Here is a 15,211-nt window from a genome sequence, read left to right as displayed (position 1 = left end):
CGAAGCGCGATGTGAAGCCGCCCGCGTTTCAGACGGATACAAGCGCACCATACTGTGCCAACGGTTGACTACCACCCGGCCGTTCTTCGAACGCCTACTAACACCTCTCTTCGTTAACCATTCATTCAGCATCACGTAGCGGTAGACTCCAATTTCCCAGTTTAATATGCACAAAGCGTCCGCGGCGCCTTGTATCCTTTCTCTTCGTCTCTCTTTCTGAGCCCTTGTCGGCGTTTCTTTCCATGAGCTACTGCTCGCATGGCCACCCCTCAAGAGTCCATTACGACGGTAAACGGGAGACGATGTACTCGTTCTCGGGCCCGAACGGCCCTTACAACCTCGACGACTCCAGCAACGTCCGCAGCCGCCGCCCCTCCCCAAGTCACTTCGTCCACGACCGTTGAGGCGGCACCCAAGATAGAGACCAGCACCAGCCAAGCACCTCCTCCGCCACCTCCTCCCTCTTCGACGGCACCGGCACCAGCGCCGACTACGTCTGCCCAACAGACAGCACAGCCGCCCCCCGCAGTGCCTACAACATCTACGACGGAAGCAGCAGCAACGTCCGCGATAGGTACGAGTAGCCCGGCCCCTACATCTTCGGAGCGGGTGACACCGCTGGCTCTCGCATCTTCAGCCCGTGCAACGGTAGCGGCTCAGAAGCAGCCAGAAACTCAAGCGGCCCCAGAAGTGTCTTCTCCGGCCGCTGCTGTTCCTCTGGCTGTGTCTTCGCAAGCTGCTGCGGCTTCACAGGTTGCTGTGGCGGTGTCTTCGGCTCCGCCTCCGCCTCCAAGTCCCATACCAACAACTTCTGACACAGAACAAATAGCTGTTCCAACGTCACTCGTTGCATCTTCGCGCGCACCGGCTCGCTTCACAGCTCCGGCGATATCCGAAGGTGCCACATCGGACGCGAGCCCTCCGCTGGCGATAGAAACCGACACGAATGCACAACCGTCTGTGACAGAAGCGCCGGCTATCGCAGAACCACAGCCCACTACTTCGCTAGTAGATTCTACACCGACCGGAGGATCGGCTGGCATAATTGCACCGGAACAAGGAAACTCTGGCGACAACAGCCCGTTGACCTTTGCGAACGGTGGAAACATAGGCGGCATAATCGGGGGTGTCTTTGGCGGCGTAGCTGGATTGGCCTTAATCAGCGTATTGCTCTTCGTCTGCTTGCGGAAACGGAAGTCGCGGCCCGTGCGATGGAACGAGAAGCAAGAGTCAGGCCCAAGTTTCCTGGCCAGGTTGAAGACGATACCCAGCGGGGTGGGCGCATTCGTTGCCAGGATTAAAGGAAGCCAATCCGGCCCGATCAGCAATCCATACCAACGCCATGCTGCGCAAACCAGCGTTGGTTCGGTATATTCGAGGGACTCCAATGGCAGAGGTCGATCAACCAGCGAGCCGCAAGGATTCTTCGGTGTCAAGCGCGCAGGCTCCAGCAACAGCATGTCAAGCAAGAAGAGCGAGAGGAATCTGCTCCGGAAGAAGCCGAGCAGCATTTCATCGAATTACCGATTTCCAGGAATCGTCGAAGACACAGGCTCGCCAAATCCCTTCGCCGACCCAAAAAGCACGCTGTTGGTACTCAACCCGGATCCTCGAAGTGCGCCTGTCACACCGCAGGTCCCTGTTGCTGCTGCCGACACGGAACCCAGAGATCCTTTCGCATCGATCCAGGACCCACCTGGAGCTGCACCAGCCTGGGCTCAAGTACCGACTCATCACCATACACGTACTATAAGCTCAGTATCGGCCCTGAGCTCACATCCCGTGTCCTCATTCTACACGGCCGATAACCCGTTCCGAGATCCACCTTATGCGCCACCTGCTCCCAGTCAGGCTGTTCTACCAAGCCATACCCGTCGTTCGTCAATGGCATTACCAGGCTTCAACGCGCTATCGACCGTGGATGCCACCTCTACCTTCGCCTCTCGTGACTCTGACATGTTCTTCGGAGAACCAGGACCGAGCAGGCCCGCCACCAACTTCTTCACCCCAATGCCAACTGGTCGTACGGTCCGGCAATCGGATCCTTTCGACCTCGACCGACCTGAAGTTCTTGGCTTTACAAGCGTCTTCAACATCAACAGGAAAGAAGTGGCCGGGAATATCACGCGACAACCTACACGAAGTAAACGAACAAGTAGCGTCGGCAATTGGGGCAACGCGGCGCCAGACGCCAATAACTATGGGCTGTTTCCGAGAGACAGCACAAAGCAGCCACCACCGTGGGGACCGAACGGCAGGAGATGACGACGGCCACACGATGATACAATGTCGCAATGGAGGAACCTTTCGCGCACAGGACGCGTAAAGACATAATGAGTAACAATACGGACGGCGTCCCACGATCTTTTCTCTCGATGGCAGGAAGTATTCCGCGGGCTCCATCACATCTTTTTTCACCCACACACACCTTCCCTCCCACTTTGAATATGCACTGAGCGAGCCATTTTCTGTAACATATATCCCCCCCACTACAGATTTTTCTTGTAGTTGTCGTAGCGTAGCATAGCGTAAAATATACCCCTCAATGAATACCATTACGTATAACAGTATTGAGTCTTCTAGGCAAAGCAAAGGATTAGTGATTGTTGCATTGATTGTGAGATGAAGTGATGTACGAGGTCGTACGATGGCGGGGACGGGTGGCGGTTGCCAAGGTGGGTTTGGAGTGTCAACCTGAGGCAAGGGCGTAGGACGCTAGGTATAAGGTTTGACTTGTGAGTGACAAGAAGTCTACTCGGATGCGGAAAATGCTTGGGCCGTGAAGTCGAACGGTTCAGAACATGTCGTTCCTGCCTGGCGCCTGGTGCCTAGTGCCTGGTGCCTGGTGCCTGGTGCCTGGTGCCTGGCAAGACATGTATACCTTAATCAAGGGAAGAACTATGTATCCTACAGCATATATTGACGCTACGTCCTCTTCCTTGCGTATTATTGTCCTAATTAGGCCTCCGAATTGTCAAGCCTTGTCTTTGTGCGAGATGCGTTGACGTCAGAGACTGGGATGAACATTCTCTCTTTCTCGATGTGGCTGACCCCGCTTCAGCAGGCCTTCTCGTCCATGGCTCCTTCCTCTCCACAATACCTCATTCCCTCATCACAATACAGCACCTGTCCTCAACAACGAACCTCTTTTCAGAAACTCTTCCCCATTCTGTTCCGATAAGACCTGTTTCCCCAGCCGATCTAGCGAAACGTTGCGCTCCTGGCCTATTCCTGATTGAGGTGCATTTACCACTTCCGGCACGCTTTCATTATGCTGTGCAAAATCTGCCTGAACATCTTTCAAGGCTCATTCCCTGCAGACTTCATTGAGCACCATGGCTCGTATCAAAGTCTGCAGCGGTCCGCTCTCGCGGACTGTGACATCTGCCGCATCGTCCGGGACGAAATCTCGAGCAATTTACCACCAGGCGCAAAGAGCGTTCGGGTTTCAACGAAGTTCAGACTTGAGCCTGATAATGAAGATGGCACTATATTTTTGGGCCTTGAAACCACTTCACCAGGATTTTTCGGCGAGTGGTTTTTTCACTGTGAGCCCACAGAAAGTATGCGCATCACGTCATGGGCGATGAGTATGTGCTGACGTCCAGAAAGAAGAAGGAGAGACTCCCGATGCAGAGAAGCCATACGACTATCTAGATTGGAATGCTAGTATGGCTTGTGCGAGGGCTTGGTTAGCCGAATGCATAGAGAATCATACTGACTGTCCAGCATCTCGTCCAAGAGATAGCACGGTCCGCTATACTAGCGGAGTATCCAATCCAGCAGGAGAGCCCACTACATCTCTCCCAACGCGTCTCCTCGAGATAGGCCAGCCAGAAGCTGATCAAGTACGCTTGTTGCTATCCTCCGAGCTAGACAGCACCTCACAGTACGCAACACTCAGCCACTGCTGGGGGAAATCTCAAACGCTCAGATTAACATCAAATTCATTTGAACGCTTCAGGGGCGGCGTAGATATCTCCGATCTGGCAAAAACATTCCAGGATGCTATAAGCACGGCGCGATCACTTGGCATCGAGCTGCTATGGATAGACTCCTTTTGTATCTTCCAGGACTCACGAGAAGACTGGGAGCAAGAAGCGGGACTTATGAGTCAAGTATACCGCAACAGCTACCTTAACATTGCAGCTAGTGTAGCCATTGATAGCGATGCAGGTTGCTTTCGTCAAAGAGCTCCGACTGTTGAACCCTGCGTTGTTCATACTGCATGGGCCGATCATCCGAACGGCACTTATCGTATTTACGACCAGTATTTTTGGCCCACGACCTTCGAACGAATGCCTCTGCAGAATCGCGCATGGTTCTTCCAAGAGAACGTTTTGGCTCACAGGGTACTGCATCTTTGCGGTACTCAACTATTTTGGGAGTGTTTTGGTCTGAGAGCTTGTGAGACATGGCCTACCGGGCTACCGGCAGACATGAAAGACTCTTACTCGTTGAAATCCACAAAACGGCCTGCAGCTATTGAGATCTTTGGCTCACGTGTTTCTACGAACGGGGATATTCTAACAGCTTCATTCAGAGCACTGTGGAGAAAGCTCGTAGCAGCTTATAGTTCGTGCGATCTAACCTTCTCCAGCGACAAGTTGATCGCTCTGTCGGGCATCGCAAAATACATGGAACGGCTCTTCGACATAGAGTACTGCGCGGGCCTCTGGGGTCATGACTTAGCCGCAGGGTTGGCCTGGTACCGGGGTAGTGCGGAAAGCTTGCCGGGATTCCCACCAGACGCAGATCACACTCCCTACCGCGCACCTTCATGTTCATGGGCATGTGTGGATGGCGGAGTATCATGGGACAAACATTACCGGGAGATTCACTGTTTGGTCGACGTTATCCGTTGGGAGGTGCAGTCTGCGAGAGGAGAACGGACAGGAGCCATCACTGGTGCTACTATGCAACTATCTGGATACCTGAACACGATCGAACTGCACCCAATTCCCGGTCCCGAGCGAAAATTCGAAATGTATCTCGACGGAAGATGGTACAATATTACGTCCTCCAATTTTAGCTTTGACCGTCGTCCGCCATCGTTCCAGTTGCACTTTATGCCGCTCTTCAGCCAAGATCGTGAGTACCTTGAGGAGTCTGACGACTTTTACTGTCTTCTACTCACAGCTGCACCCGATATGCGTGGCTGGTTTCAAAGAGTAGGGATGTTTCGTACGGGTTTTGGTTTTTGGATGGTGGATTGGAGTCATTTCCCTCGCTTTAAGAACGAGTCGTGGTTGGAATACGAATCGGTCAATGATGAGGGAAAATACACGATTACGATCATATAGATACATCCTAGGTTCTGCGATGCGCGACTGCAGACGACATAGCGTCTTTCATTTTCCGCTATAAACTTTTCATCACCTCGTAGAGGCTACACACATGGTATTGGGTAAAAGGTTCTTTGTAAGAGCTTATGATAGGAATACGGAAAACAACACGGGTCCTATGTAACTGTAGCTCGGCTGATCACATCACATCAACTTCGTTTTAGTTTCGTTACTGACATCACAAAAGACGAACGCATGACTCTGCGTGACCGCCCACACTCAGCAGCCCGGTTCCACCCAACGAGACCAGGGTATGAAGGAGGTAGTGAGCACCGCAGCTCTCTTTCGAACTCATGTAGCTTGATCACTTTCAACCCGTAGCATCGGCTGTTTTGTCGTTCTTTTTGGTGTCTTCTTCGCCCATTTTCGACCTTGTGGAACATCGTGTGCTTCTTCATGCATTTTGGAATGGTCAACGGGAGGAGGAAGAGAGGAAGAAGTGAGGCGGAGACATATGCAGTCGCGTTTTTCATTTTAATCGCGAGGAAGGAGACAGGCGAGGACATAATTGGCCACGGTCAGTAGTTTTGGTCGCACAAGGCGAGAGTTGTAGATAGGAAGCAAGAACTCGACAGGAGGAGGGAGGCTTAAATACCCCAGAACCGCAAGGTGCGACCATGTTTTAGAGACCCAGGAGGAGGAGGCCGACAGACATGCAGTGACGTTGAATGGTTTTGGAGAACACTGCTCTTCGATAGAAAGGTAAAGAGGAATGGAGATAAGGCCGCCGAAATCTGGTTTTGTACGCAACATTCGAGGCCCACAGCCATCAGAATGATGCTGCATAAGTTTCTGTCAGTTACAACATTCAACCGTAGAGATATGCAAGTGCGCAAGTTTTGTACTACGGATGTATATGCCAAACCTTCGTTTCTGGCGACGCGGAAGAGCCATGCAAAGCGTAGATTGTTGTTGTGAGACATACTGCCTTTCTCTCATTGTTTTGCAAAGGATCGAATCGCCGAATCATGGATCTGTTGTTCGCGATTTTGTATTTTGGTGGGACTTAGTGTGGTGGTCGGAAGAAAAGAGAAAGGACAAAAGGTACAGCACTTGTTTTATAGCACTGCCGAGAGCTTACAAAGCCCATGTATCTGTCAAATGGTAAATTTCTGGTCTTGCCAGGCAGATACCATGGTTCTGACGATCGTTTATTTTCTAGCCGAGAATGTTTAATCTCAAACCGATGTTTTTGAGAAGAAGGACGCAGAAGCATGCGATCATCTCTCGCACGTTTTTGTTAAATAACGAGAATGGAGTTGATACCAGGAAGAAGGGGGAGAAGCAACCACAAGAAGCGCTTTATACTACAGGCCAACATAATCTCGTGACTGCGTACTCCGAACCACACGAAAGGTAATTTGGAACTCTAGAGTAGATGGGTAAAGAGCATGTCACTGTTCTTGGTGATTTTGAGCACATGCGACCGAAGATTCCGTTCTTGACGAAACGGGCTCGCACAAACACATGAACTCTGCTGAATATGTTTTTGGTATGAAAAGCAGCGCGGTGGTATTGAAGGAAAGAAGCAACTTGATAGACTGAATCGTGATTTAAATATCGTACTAGCGACTGCGCAGCCTCGAGAAGCACATGAAAGCACTGCTGATGAGTGTGAAGCTCCGTTGGTATCCATGATGTTGCTCGGAGATAGGTACTGGTCTCAAGTACCCTATGTTGGTGTATTGTTCGAGAGAAACCACGGGAAAAAGCCATCGCCTGTCTTTCGGAGCAATTTTGTAGTGTCGCATTTACTATAGATTGGAACAAGGAGTGTGAGGGGAAACAGCTTTCACAACCTCTAAATCTTTCGACCGTCGCACACAGACAACATGAATATCTTGCCATTGTTTTTTCTTCTCGACGCGACGACAGACATGAACCGTGGCACAGCTGTTTTCTGGTATCCACGTACTGGTTTCAATACCATGTTTTTGACACTCGTTTTAACCCGAAGAGAAAGCGGACATGTGCCTTTTTGCTTAATATGTCGCTGATGCCGTGAGTCTCGGAACAGAGAAAAGAGAACATGGGGATCCTTTCTCTTGGTTTTTTAGTGTGTACGACTGAAGGGTTGGTGATGAGGAAGAAGAGAGACGCATCCGTAGGGGTGGCTTTTATACATCTTTGCCTAGCGGCACTTTTCCCACTCGCGGAAGTCATGGGCGTTGTTTGGGTACATTTCGAGGAAGTATATCTTGTGCTTCAGTCGATGCTCACAGCATGATGAGATGTAGAGTGGTTTTGGACAGGCAGCCATGACACGGTAGTTCCATCTTTTAGATTCGCGCAGACAGTGGAACATAACGATGCCGTGGTAAGTTTTGGAGAGAAGACACATCATTCTAGAGGTGATGTTTTTGGTGCAGGCGAGAAGGCCATGAAATTGATCAACGCACATTTTGGAGAACATTGCGTAGAAAGGTGATGTAGAAGTCAGAGAGGCCGGCGCTCGTGAAGCTTATATACTTTTTTTCGCCAAGAGACCAAAAGAGAGCACCTGTCTCGCCATCAATTCGTGCCATGTTCCAACTAAAGAGAATGATCAATCGCGACCATCGTCAGGCATGCAGGGTGAAGGACGAAGTATTCCAAGTTGTTGCATCTTGCAGTCATTAACATTATTCTATGTTGTTTCTATTCGTGTTGACAGAACTCCAGGAGGATTTCATCTTCACCATCTCCACCTTATTCCCATCTATGCGATACCAAAGACCTTGGTAGGTGTGATGGTGAAGTTGAGAGGGTAGGTGACAAACTGGTTGTACCTAGCCTCGTGGGTGCCAGAGAAGTTGTACGCAGGGCTATGGCATCAAAATCAGCTTACGTCCATACAATGTAACAGAGAAGGAATACGTGAAAACTTACCGGTCACCATAAGCAGCATACTCAAAGCTAACCTCAATCTCCTTAGGTCCAAGACCCTGACCATCGTGCACCCTCTCAGACAGCCTAGCCGCAACACCGTTGTTGACACCCTCAAGCAGCTGGCAGTTCTCGTACGCAGAAGGGATCATGAAGCTCTGGTCGTAGCCCTGCTCGTAGCCGTGGCAGTACGCCTTGACGCCAGCGGGACCCTCGGGTACGCTCGGCACGGTGATGTTGAAGTTGTAGTAGCAGCCCTGGCGGGAGCAGCCGGCCTCCCAGTTCTCGACTTGCCAGGTCCAGCCTTCTGGGATGGCGATTTGGCGGGCGACGGGGCCGGCCATGGCGGTTGAGGCGAGGAGGGCGAGGGCGGTGAAGGATACCATGTTTGCGGTTTGTGTGGGTTGGTTTGGTGGGTTGGTATTAGGTATGAAGGTGTGAGGCGTGAGTTTGTGAGATTGTGAGTACAGCAGAACGAACGACGCGACGAAGGTCTAATATACAATCACGCATCCTCCGAACACGAGCCCCCAACCCACAGCCAAAGGCATAGTCGTGCCGATTAATCAATCGCCAATACGGCTATTAGCCGTACGGACGGACAAAGTTTACTCGTTCGGGCATTTAGACGTCACTTTGCGCCGAGATCGCCAGCCGAGGATGCCCGTTACAGCATGACGCACTAACGCGAAGACAAGGCTGTCCCCGTCCACTAACCACAACGCGCGCATCACGGTCCACCCATGGCCTATATTTGGCGTCAACGTCTTATGCCCTTCTCCCACGATGCGAACAGTGTGCTCCTTCACCGTCTTCCAGGGTGAGATGAACGGACGATAAGATATTGGTTGCAGGCCATGCCCTCGGATTCTGAGCTGATTAGGTGAGTGTGCCACCGCTATGCAGTTAGTCTACCAGTTTTGCCAGCATGGCCACAGTGGAGACGCTAGGTGCGCTCTCGTATTTCCCCATGATGGTGGTGCGAGGAACGTCATTTCTCGACCAAAAGTCTGTTTAGTTGCTGTTTCGTTGTTACAGTCGCCACGGGGCTGAGGTAACATCATTTCTGGGCAGACCTCACCTGATCGTATTGCTTCTGCGGCTAAGGTTGGTCGAAGGCCGCGTTGTTTTACTGCGAGGACGGTGTTCACGACGGCTTTTATCATGACTGAGTTTTGCGCTCTTTTGAAAGCGCCAGTCCATGGGCCTTGTACCCACATCATTCTGAAGCTTTGCATGGATTTTACACGGGTCGCCAATCCATGTGACCACCATTTAGCATTTCCTGGGGGAAGATTCGAGAACGCAGCACAAAGTTCGTTTTTCTCTCGATTTCATGTTCTGGAGAGAAGGAGGAAGCGACACACGCATGACACAGTCAAGGCTTAGTTTCGAGAAGACGAGGAAGCGACAAACACATGTCGGCGTGTTGGTGATTTTTTGGAGGAAGACAGGAAGCGACAGACCCATCAGGACATATTCTTCCCATTTTGGTTCCACAAAGAAGAGTAGAAGTGTGTTGGAAGAGGGAAAGAGTCCACCACCCGTGAGATTGTTATACCCCCTCCTACCACTAGAGGAGACCAAAAGAACCATGAAAAGAAAACGGCGGCTTTTTCGCAAGTGGAAAAAAGGACACTGGCAGCCACACTCATGAATGTAGGTGGCGAAGTTTTTGACACAGCGCGTTTATCCACCGACGTGATTGCAAGAACATAGCCAGATTGATACATGTGCTTGTTGCTGGCGTTTTTGGAAGAGTAGGTTTCACTGTGCTTGGCTCATGTTGTAGTTAGTTGCGTTTTAGATCCAGCACGACGGAGAAAACAATCATGGTGTGATGGGATATGATATTTGGAGGAATAGACAAGCAGGCCACATAGAACCACAGCCTGTGAACTTTTGGAGAAGAGAGCCAGCAGCACATGTGAGCTTTCACGCTGCATTTGGAGAGAAGAAGGAGACAGCACACCCATGGAATTACCAAGATTGGTTTTTAGTCTCACGCAGAGGAATGTGAGTTTATGAAGAGAAGTAGACCGCAGGAACGGAGGTTTATATATGCGGAATGGGTGGTTGCGCTAGGTCGGATAAAGCGGATGGGAGAAGGACGCCGATATGAGCGAGGGCGCAAAACCATTCAATCTTTCCATAGTGAAAGTACAGATACCGTTTGGAGACCAGAAACACCCATGATAGGTTTTTCAAATATCTTGGATAGGAAAGTCCAGTTCCAGCTGGCTCATACGGGTAGTTTGAATATGATTTTGGAGAAAGAACCGAGGACGCAAAACATTCGTATGCTCGCTTCGTTCTTTGGTAAAAAGCAGTCCAAGGTAGGTTTTGAGGTAGAAATAGGAACTCAAAACTCGCTCATAGGTTGATATCCAGCAGCATTGGATCCAGAAGACGGAAGGGACAGTCATATCACTTAGGTGAAGACGTTTCTGGAGGAAGAAGCGACATATAACCTCGCGGAGGATGATTTTGGTTAAGCCCAGGAAAGCGGAGGAGGCAGTCATGGTTCTTGTGAAATGTGTTTTTGGATAAGCCCGGGAAAGCGGAGGAGATAGTCATGATCTGTAGTTTTAGGCTTTTTTGGAGGAAGAGGCGGCACATGGCTTCGGGTAGTGGAATTTTGAACCAGTCCAGAGGAGGCGGAGGCAGAGACAACCATAGACGTATAGTTCGCTAGTTTTGGGGAAAGACGCAGCACATACTTTTGTCTCCCAGTTGTTTAGATCGATCCAGAGAAGGCAGGAGGAACAGTCATTCTGCAGTGCACTCCACGGTTTTTGGAGGAAGAAGCAGCACATGGCACACACCATTGTGCTTTTCATATGCGTTCCAGAGAAGGCGGAAAGAACAGTCATCGAAAAGACCTCGAGTAATTTTGGAGGAAGAAGCGAGACATGTACTTCTGCCATAGACTTTTTGAGACCGACCCAGAGAAGGCGAGGAGGAACAGTCATGACACCACAATGTTGTCTTTTGGAAGAAAGAAGGAGGACGCAGGACATGGCCCTGTCGAGGTGGTTTTTTGGAGAAAGAGGAGGCAGCGCACCCATAGACCTCTCCTCGACGTGTTTTGGTCCTATAAAGGAGGAAGTGAGTGATGAAGGAAAGAAGAGAGGATTGCGAGAGGGGTATTTATATGCCGGGCGCGCGCTGGGACTGGGACCAAAAAAAAGTGGTGTCTGGCGTCGATGTCCATGGGACATCAAAAGTTCAAGACACGAGAGCATGTATTCCACAACATCGGTGATGAATCCTCCATCTCATCTCTCATCTTCAAGTTCCCCAACCTAATCAATCCCACAACCCAATTCCACAACTGACTCTACCCACCTTCCACTCTAATTCCTACTCGGCACATCCAACCCCCTCACCTTCCTTCTATCCCCATCCCTCCCCTCACTCCCCCTCCCCTCCCGCTCATCCCCACTCCCCCCCTTCTCCTCAACCATAACCCCGCCGTCACTACTCGCCCCACTCCCCCTCCTGCCATCCGGACTCAAACTACTCCCGTCCCTCCTACTCGCTCTCTGCATCCTGGACGCAGCCGTCGGATCCGCATCCGCCAGCGCAACAGGCGTAGCGACCCTCGCCAACTGCGCCACAGCACCCATTTTCTTATCCGAGATCTCTTGGGACGTAGTGTTGGCAGTGTTGGCAGTAGTAGTAAGCATACACGACGCGACTTCGCTGCGCACAGAGCTCCTGCTGCTGGATCGCTGGGAGGAAGATGAGGGGATTGGTTTGTTGTCGTGATTGTGGGAGCCAGGAGATGGGTGGTGCGGGATAGGCATGACAGCCAATTCACCCAACCAGCGTCTTGCCAACGCCCTTCTGCATCGTCCGACGACACCGAAATCCTCCCCGCCAGTCCCAGTCGCATTCCCACTGCCATCAACATTCCTCCCGGGCCTGACTTTCTCCTCGCCAAACCAACGCGTAATGAGTCGCCATTTGAAGCCAGCCCACCACCCCACAGGCACAACATCATCGCGCGGTCCGCTGCGACTCCACAGGCTGGGCTGCGCAGTAGCAAGTTCATGGTACAGCGCCTCGTAGACGCCTCTCCGCATGGGGTTCTGACGCTGCGTGGCGAGATTGTGTTTTACGCCGTACCAGAGGATGAGGACGATGACGAGGACGGGGATGGAGACTATGAACCACCATTTTAGGGGTGGGTTTTCGGAGAAGGTGGAGACGTTCATGCCGAAGAAACCGACGGTGAAGGTTAGGGGGAGGAAACTGGGGTGGGTGTGTTAGTTTCTTGACAGAGCTGAGGGAGGGGGAGGGAATGGTGGCTTACATGAATGTGATCCAACTCAGCCGCCACATACTCAGGCCTAACTGTAAAGAGTGTCGTGCATCCCTAATACCTACGCTCTTGTACATGAGGTCTGATAGAGCGGTCGTGGGGAGGATGACATCTCTTTCCCACTGCCCGGTCAACTTGTCGAGTTCGTCTGGTACGGACCCTAGCCAGGGCTGGTCTGAAGATTCCTTTGGGTCGGCGCCGGCTAGGTCGTGGAGATGCGTGACCATTTCCTTTATGACGTCGACGTGAATGTATATGAGGCGTTCGACCTTGAGCCATTGCGCGCTGTTCTTCCAGAGTTCGGGGGCACGGGATTCGTCGGCGGGGTTCTCGTAGACTGGGCGGAATAGTGGTTAGTATAGTTTCTTGTGAGCGGTAGGTGGGCGTGACTACTCACTCTTATCTTCCAGAATCCCAACGTGGGTCTCGCAAACAGCCAGGAATTTCTGCCAATTATAACTCAACGCTTTGAACACGTCCTGCAATATGAAATCCATGCACTCCGCCGTCAGCGTCTCATCGTTTTCCTCCATGGGCAAGTAGAAGGATAGTCGTCTCCAACGAGACTCGAGTTCTTGTCGCGCGCCGATAAGGGTATCTTTGACGGAGCCTGTGACCGAGTTCTCAAACAGAATGATTGTGTTTCCGTTGTCGAGGGACCGGAGCTTGGGGATGTAACGTTCTTGGTGCTCATTCGCATCTACGTTGCCGTAACTCTTCTTCAACCGCATGTACTCTTCCCACGCTTCCTCGTCGTATGGGTTCGGTATATCGGGGTCGACGGCTTGTCCTGGGGTTCCGTCGCTGAGTTGAACGTAACAGCTCAAGCGCTGCACATATACGTCGTGTCCATATCGTGGCTGATCCGTCTCGTCGTAATGATTGAGCTCCATTATGGACTTGTTGTTATTCGGCCGAGGGATGTGTGTATTCCTGTCGTAGGATTTGAGGTAATCGGCTCCGAAGGCAGCGCGCGATATGCCGCGCCAGGGATCGCGTTGAGCGCGGAACGTACGGCCATTAAGGACAGGTTTGCCGCCGCGTTGTTGAGGCTTCTCGTAGCTGGCCCAGCGACCGAAGTTTGTGCCTACTAGATCGTCCGTGGCATCGATGTTGAACTTGCGAAGGAGGTAGCGTGTTGCCCAGCTCGCGTTTTGGACATGAATCACGCGCAATGCTGCTTGCGCTGAGAGATCTTCTTTGCGATAGAACCGGCGCAGACTGTCGATGTCGGAGAACTCCTGAGCCACAATCTTCCGCCTGTCCTCCGCTGAGTGTTCCTTTGCGACGTAGTCGATGAGAAGCACTCGGCCCTGTGACCAGCTCTCCTTTGTCCATGGTTGCCGCCATTCGAGATTCGGACTGTGCTTGCGACGGTGGCCAAACGTGCCTTTCGGAGGTTCTCGGTGCCGTAAATGCGACTGTTCGTGTTCGTGGGAGTAGTGCGTAGACGTGGTAAAGGCTCGAGGGGCTGTTCTGGATGTCAGCTAGGGACCCTGACAGCCAGCAAGCGCGACATCTGCCAGCGCAACGCCAACCTGGTAACTTTCAGGGACCAATAGGTATCATGGTCCACGCTATCATAGCTCTTCTTTACCACGTCTCTTCTCCCTCTCCTCGCCTCTTCTTTTCTCTCCTCTTCCTGGGAACACTCACCATTCACACCCTCCATCTCAGGACTCGGCAGCGGCCCGACCCCCGTCGCCGTATCCTCAACCGTAATCGGCGGTGGAGTATTCGACATTCCCTTCCTCATACTAGCCATGCTGTACCGAATATCCTCCTTCGTAGCTAAATCGTGCCTTCGCTATGTTGTGAACTTGGAGCCTGCGCATTCAAGGATGATCACCCGCCAACGAAATCGGGATTGCGCGAGTACGACAACCGCGTACGACGAACAAACAGGTCGGTTGGTGGAAACAGGGCGCACATAGATGATGTGATGTGCGATCGCGGAGGTGTATGTCACGGTGGGTGGTAGTGGAGTGCCATGATGGTGGCCTAATCCCGTGTGTGGTGCTGCGCTCAGAGGGAGGTCATGCCGTGCTGCCGTGGGTGGGTATGTTGTGGCTGATGCGATCATGAGGCTGAAAAGAAGCCCACCAACGGACGCGATGAAGTGTCACGGGAGCGGGGGAGATTTGCAGTTCCTTCCAGTCTTCCGTGTTCCCTTGTCCTTTTATTAGAATGATATTACAATGCCATTAGAATGCCTGATCGATGTGCGCTGCGTTGAAAGAAAACTAACATGTACTGCGTATGGGGATATGTTGTGGCTGATGCGATCGCCTGGGGTTCGCGTCGCGTGAACATTTAGTGCCCGCACTAGAGGGCGGAGTCAGCCTTACGGATACGGGATGACAAGAGCACGACAAGAGCACATGCACGGCAGATTTCGATCAATTACGCTATTATTCAGACAGACATCATGTACCTCAATACGGCACACATCTTAATTAGATTCTAAGTAACTAGACAGTAGACTACGAGTTCCATATGGAAGACTCGGTTATATGCGAAACAACAGCGAGGTGGTATGGTAATAATGTCGTAATATCGTGTCGGGTTGATGCAGCTGCGCCAGAACCAATTGCGCCGAGATGTGGATGGGGTATTAGCAAAGGGAAATGGAGAGAGAAAGACAATACAAGGAAAACCCTCGGCATGAGAAGTT

At 51.5% G+C, this 15,211-nt stretch overlaps 3 protein-coding genes across 3 annotated transcripts; 1 reads left to right on the top strand and 2 right to left on the bottom strand.

The window, feature by feature from the left end:
• Positions 1–258: 258 nt before the first annotated feature.
• On the top strand, positions 259–2,265 carry J4E87_001139 (uncharacterized protein; the record flags this gene model as incomplete). Its single annotated transcript, XM_049372786.1, has 1 exon — positions 259–2,265. The coding sequence occupies one exon, from the start codon at positions 259–261 to the stop codon at positions 2,263–2,265; it is 2,007 nt and encodes a 668-aa protein (XP_049237444.1).
• Positions 2,266–8,043: 5,778 nt separating this feature from the next.
• On the bottom strand, positions 8,044–8,596 carry J4E87_001138 (uncharacterized protein; the record flags this gene model as incomplete). Its single annotated transcript, XM_049372785.1, has 2 exons — positions 8,044–8,149; positions 8,214–8,596. 2 exons carry the CDS (start codon positions 8,594–8,596, stop codon positions 8,044–8,046), a joined length of 489 nt encoding a protein of 162 aa, XP_049237443.1.
• A 2,970-nt stretch (positions 8,597–11,566) lies between these two features.
• Positions 11,567–14,209, bottom strand: J4E87_001137 (uncharacterized protein; the record flags this gene model as incomplete). The annotated part of the gene is made up of 4 exons (XM_049372784.1): positions 11,567–12,467; positions 12,529–12,874; positions 12,935–14,008; positions 14,203–14,209. 4 exons carry the CDS (start codon positions 14,207–14,209, stop codon positions 11,567–11,569), a joined length of 2,328 nt encoding a protein of 775 aa, XP_049237442.1.
• Positions 14,210–15,211: the final 1,002 nt, after the last annotated feature.

Source organism: Alternaria ethzedia (genome assembly GCF_023757985.1).
Source record: "Alternaria ethzedia strain BMP 0044 chromosome Unknown scaffold_2, whole genome shotgun sequence".
Lineage (NCBI taxonomy): Eukaryota > Fungi > Ascomycota > Dothideomycetes > Pleosporales > Pleosporaceae > Alternaria > Alternaria ethzedia.
The sequence above is the reverse complement of the archived record's forward strand: the minus strand, read 5'-3'. Positions and strand labels throughout refer to the sequence as shown.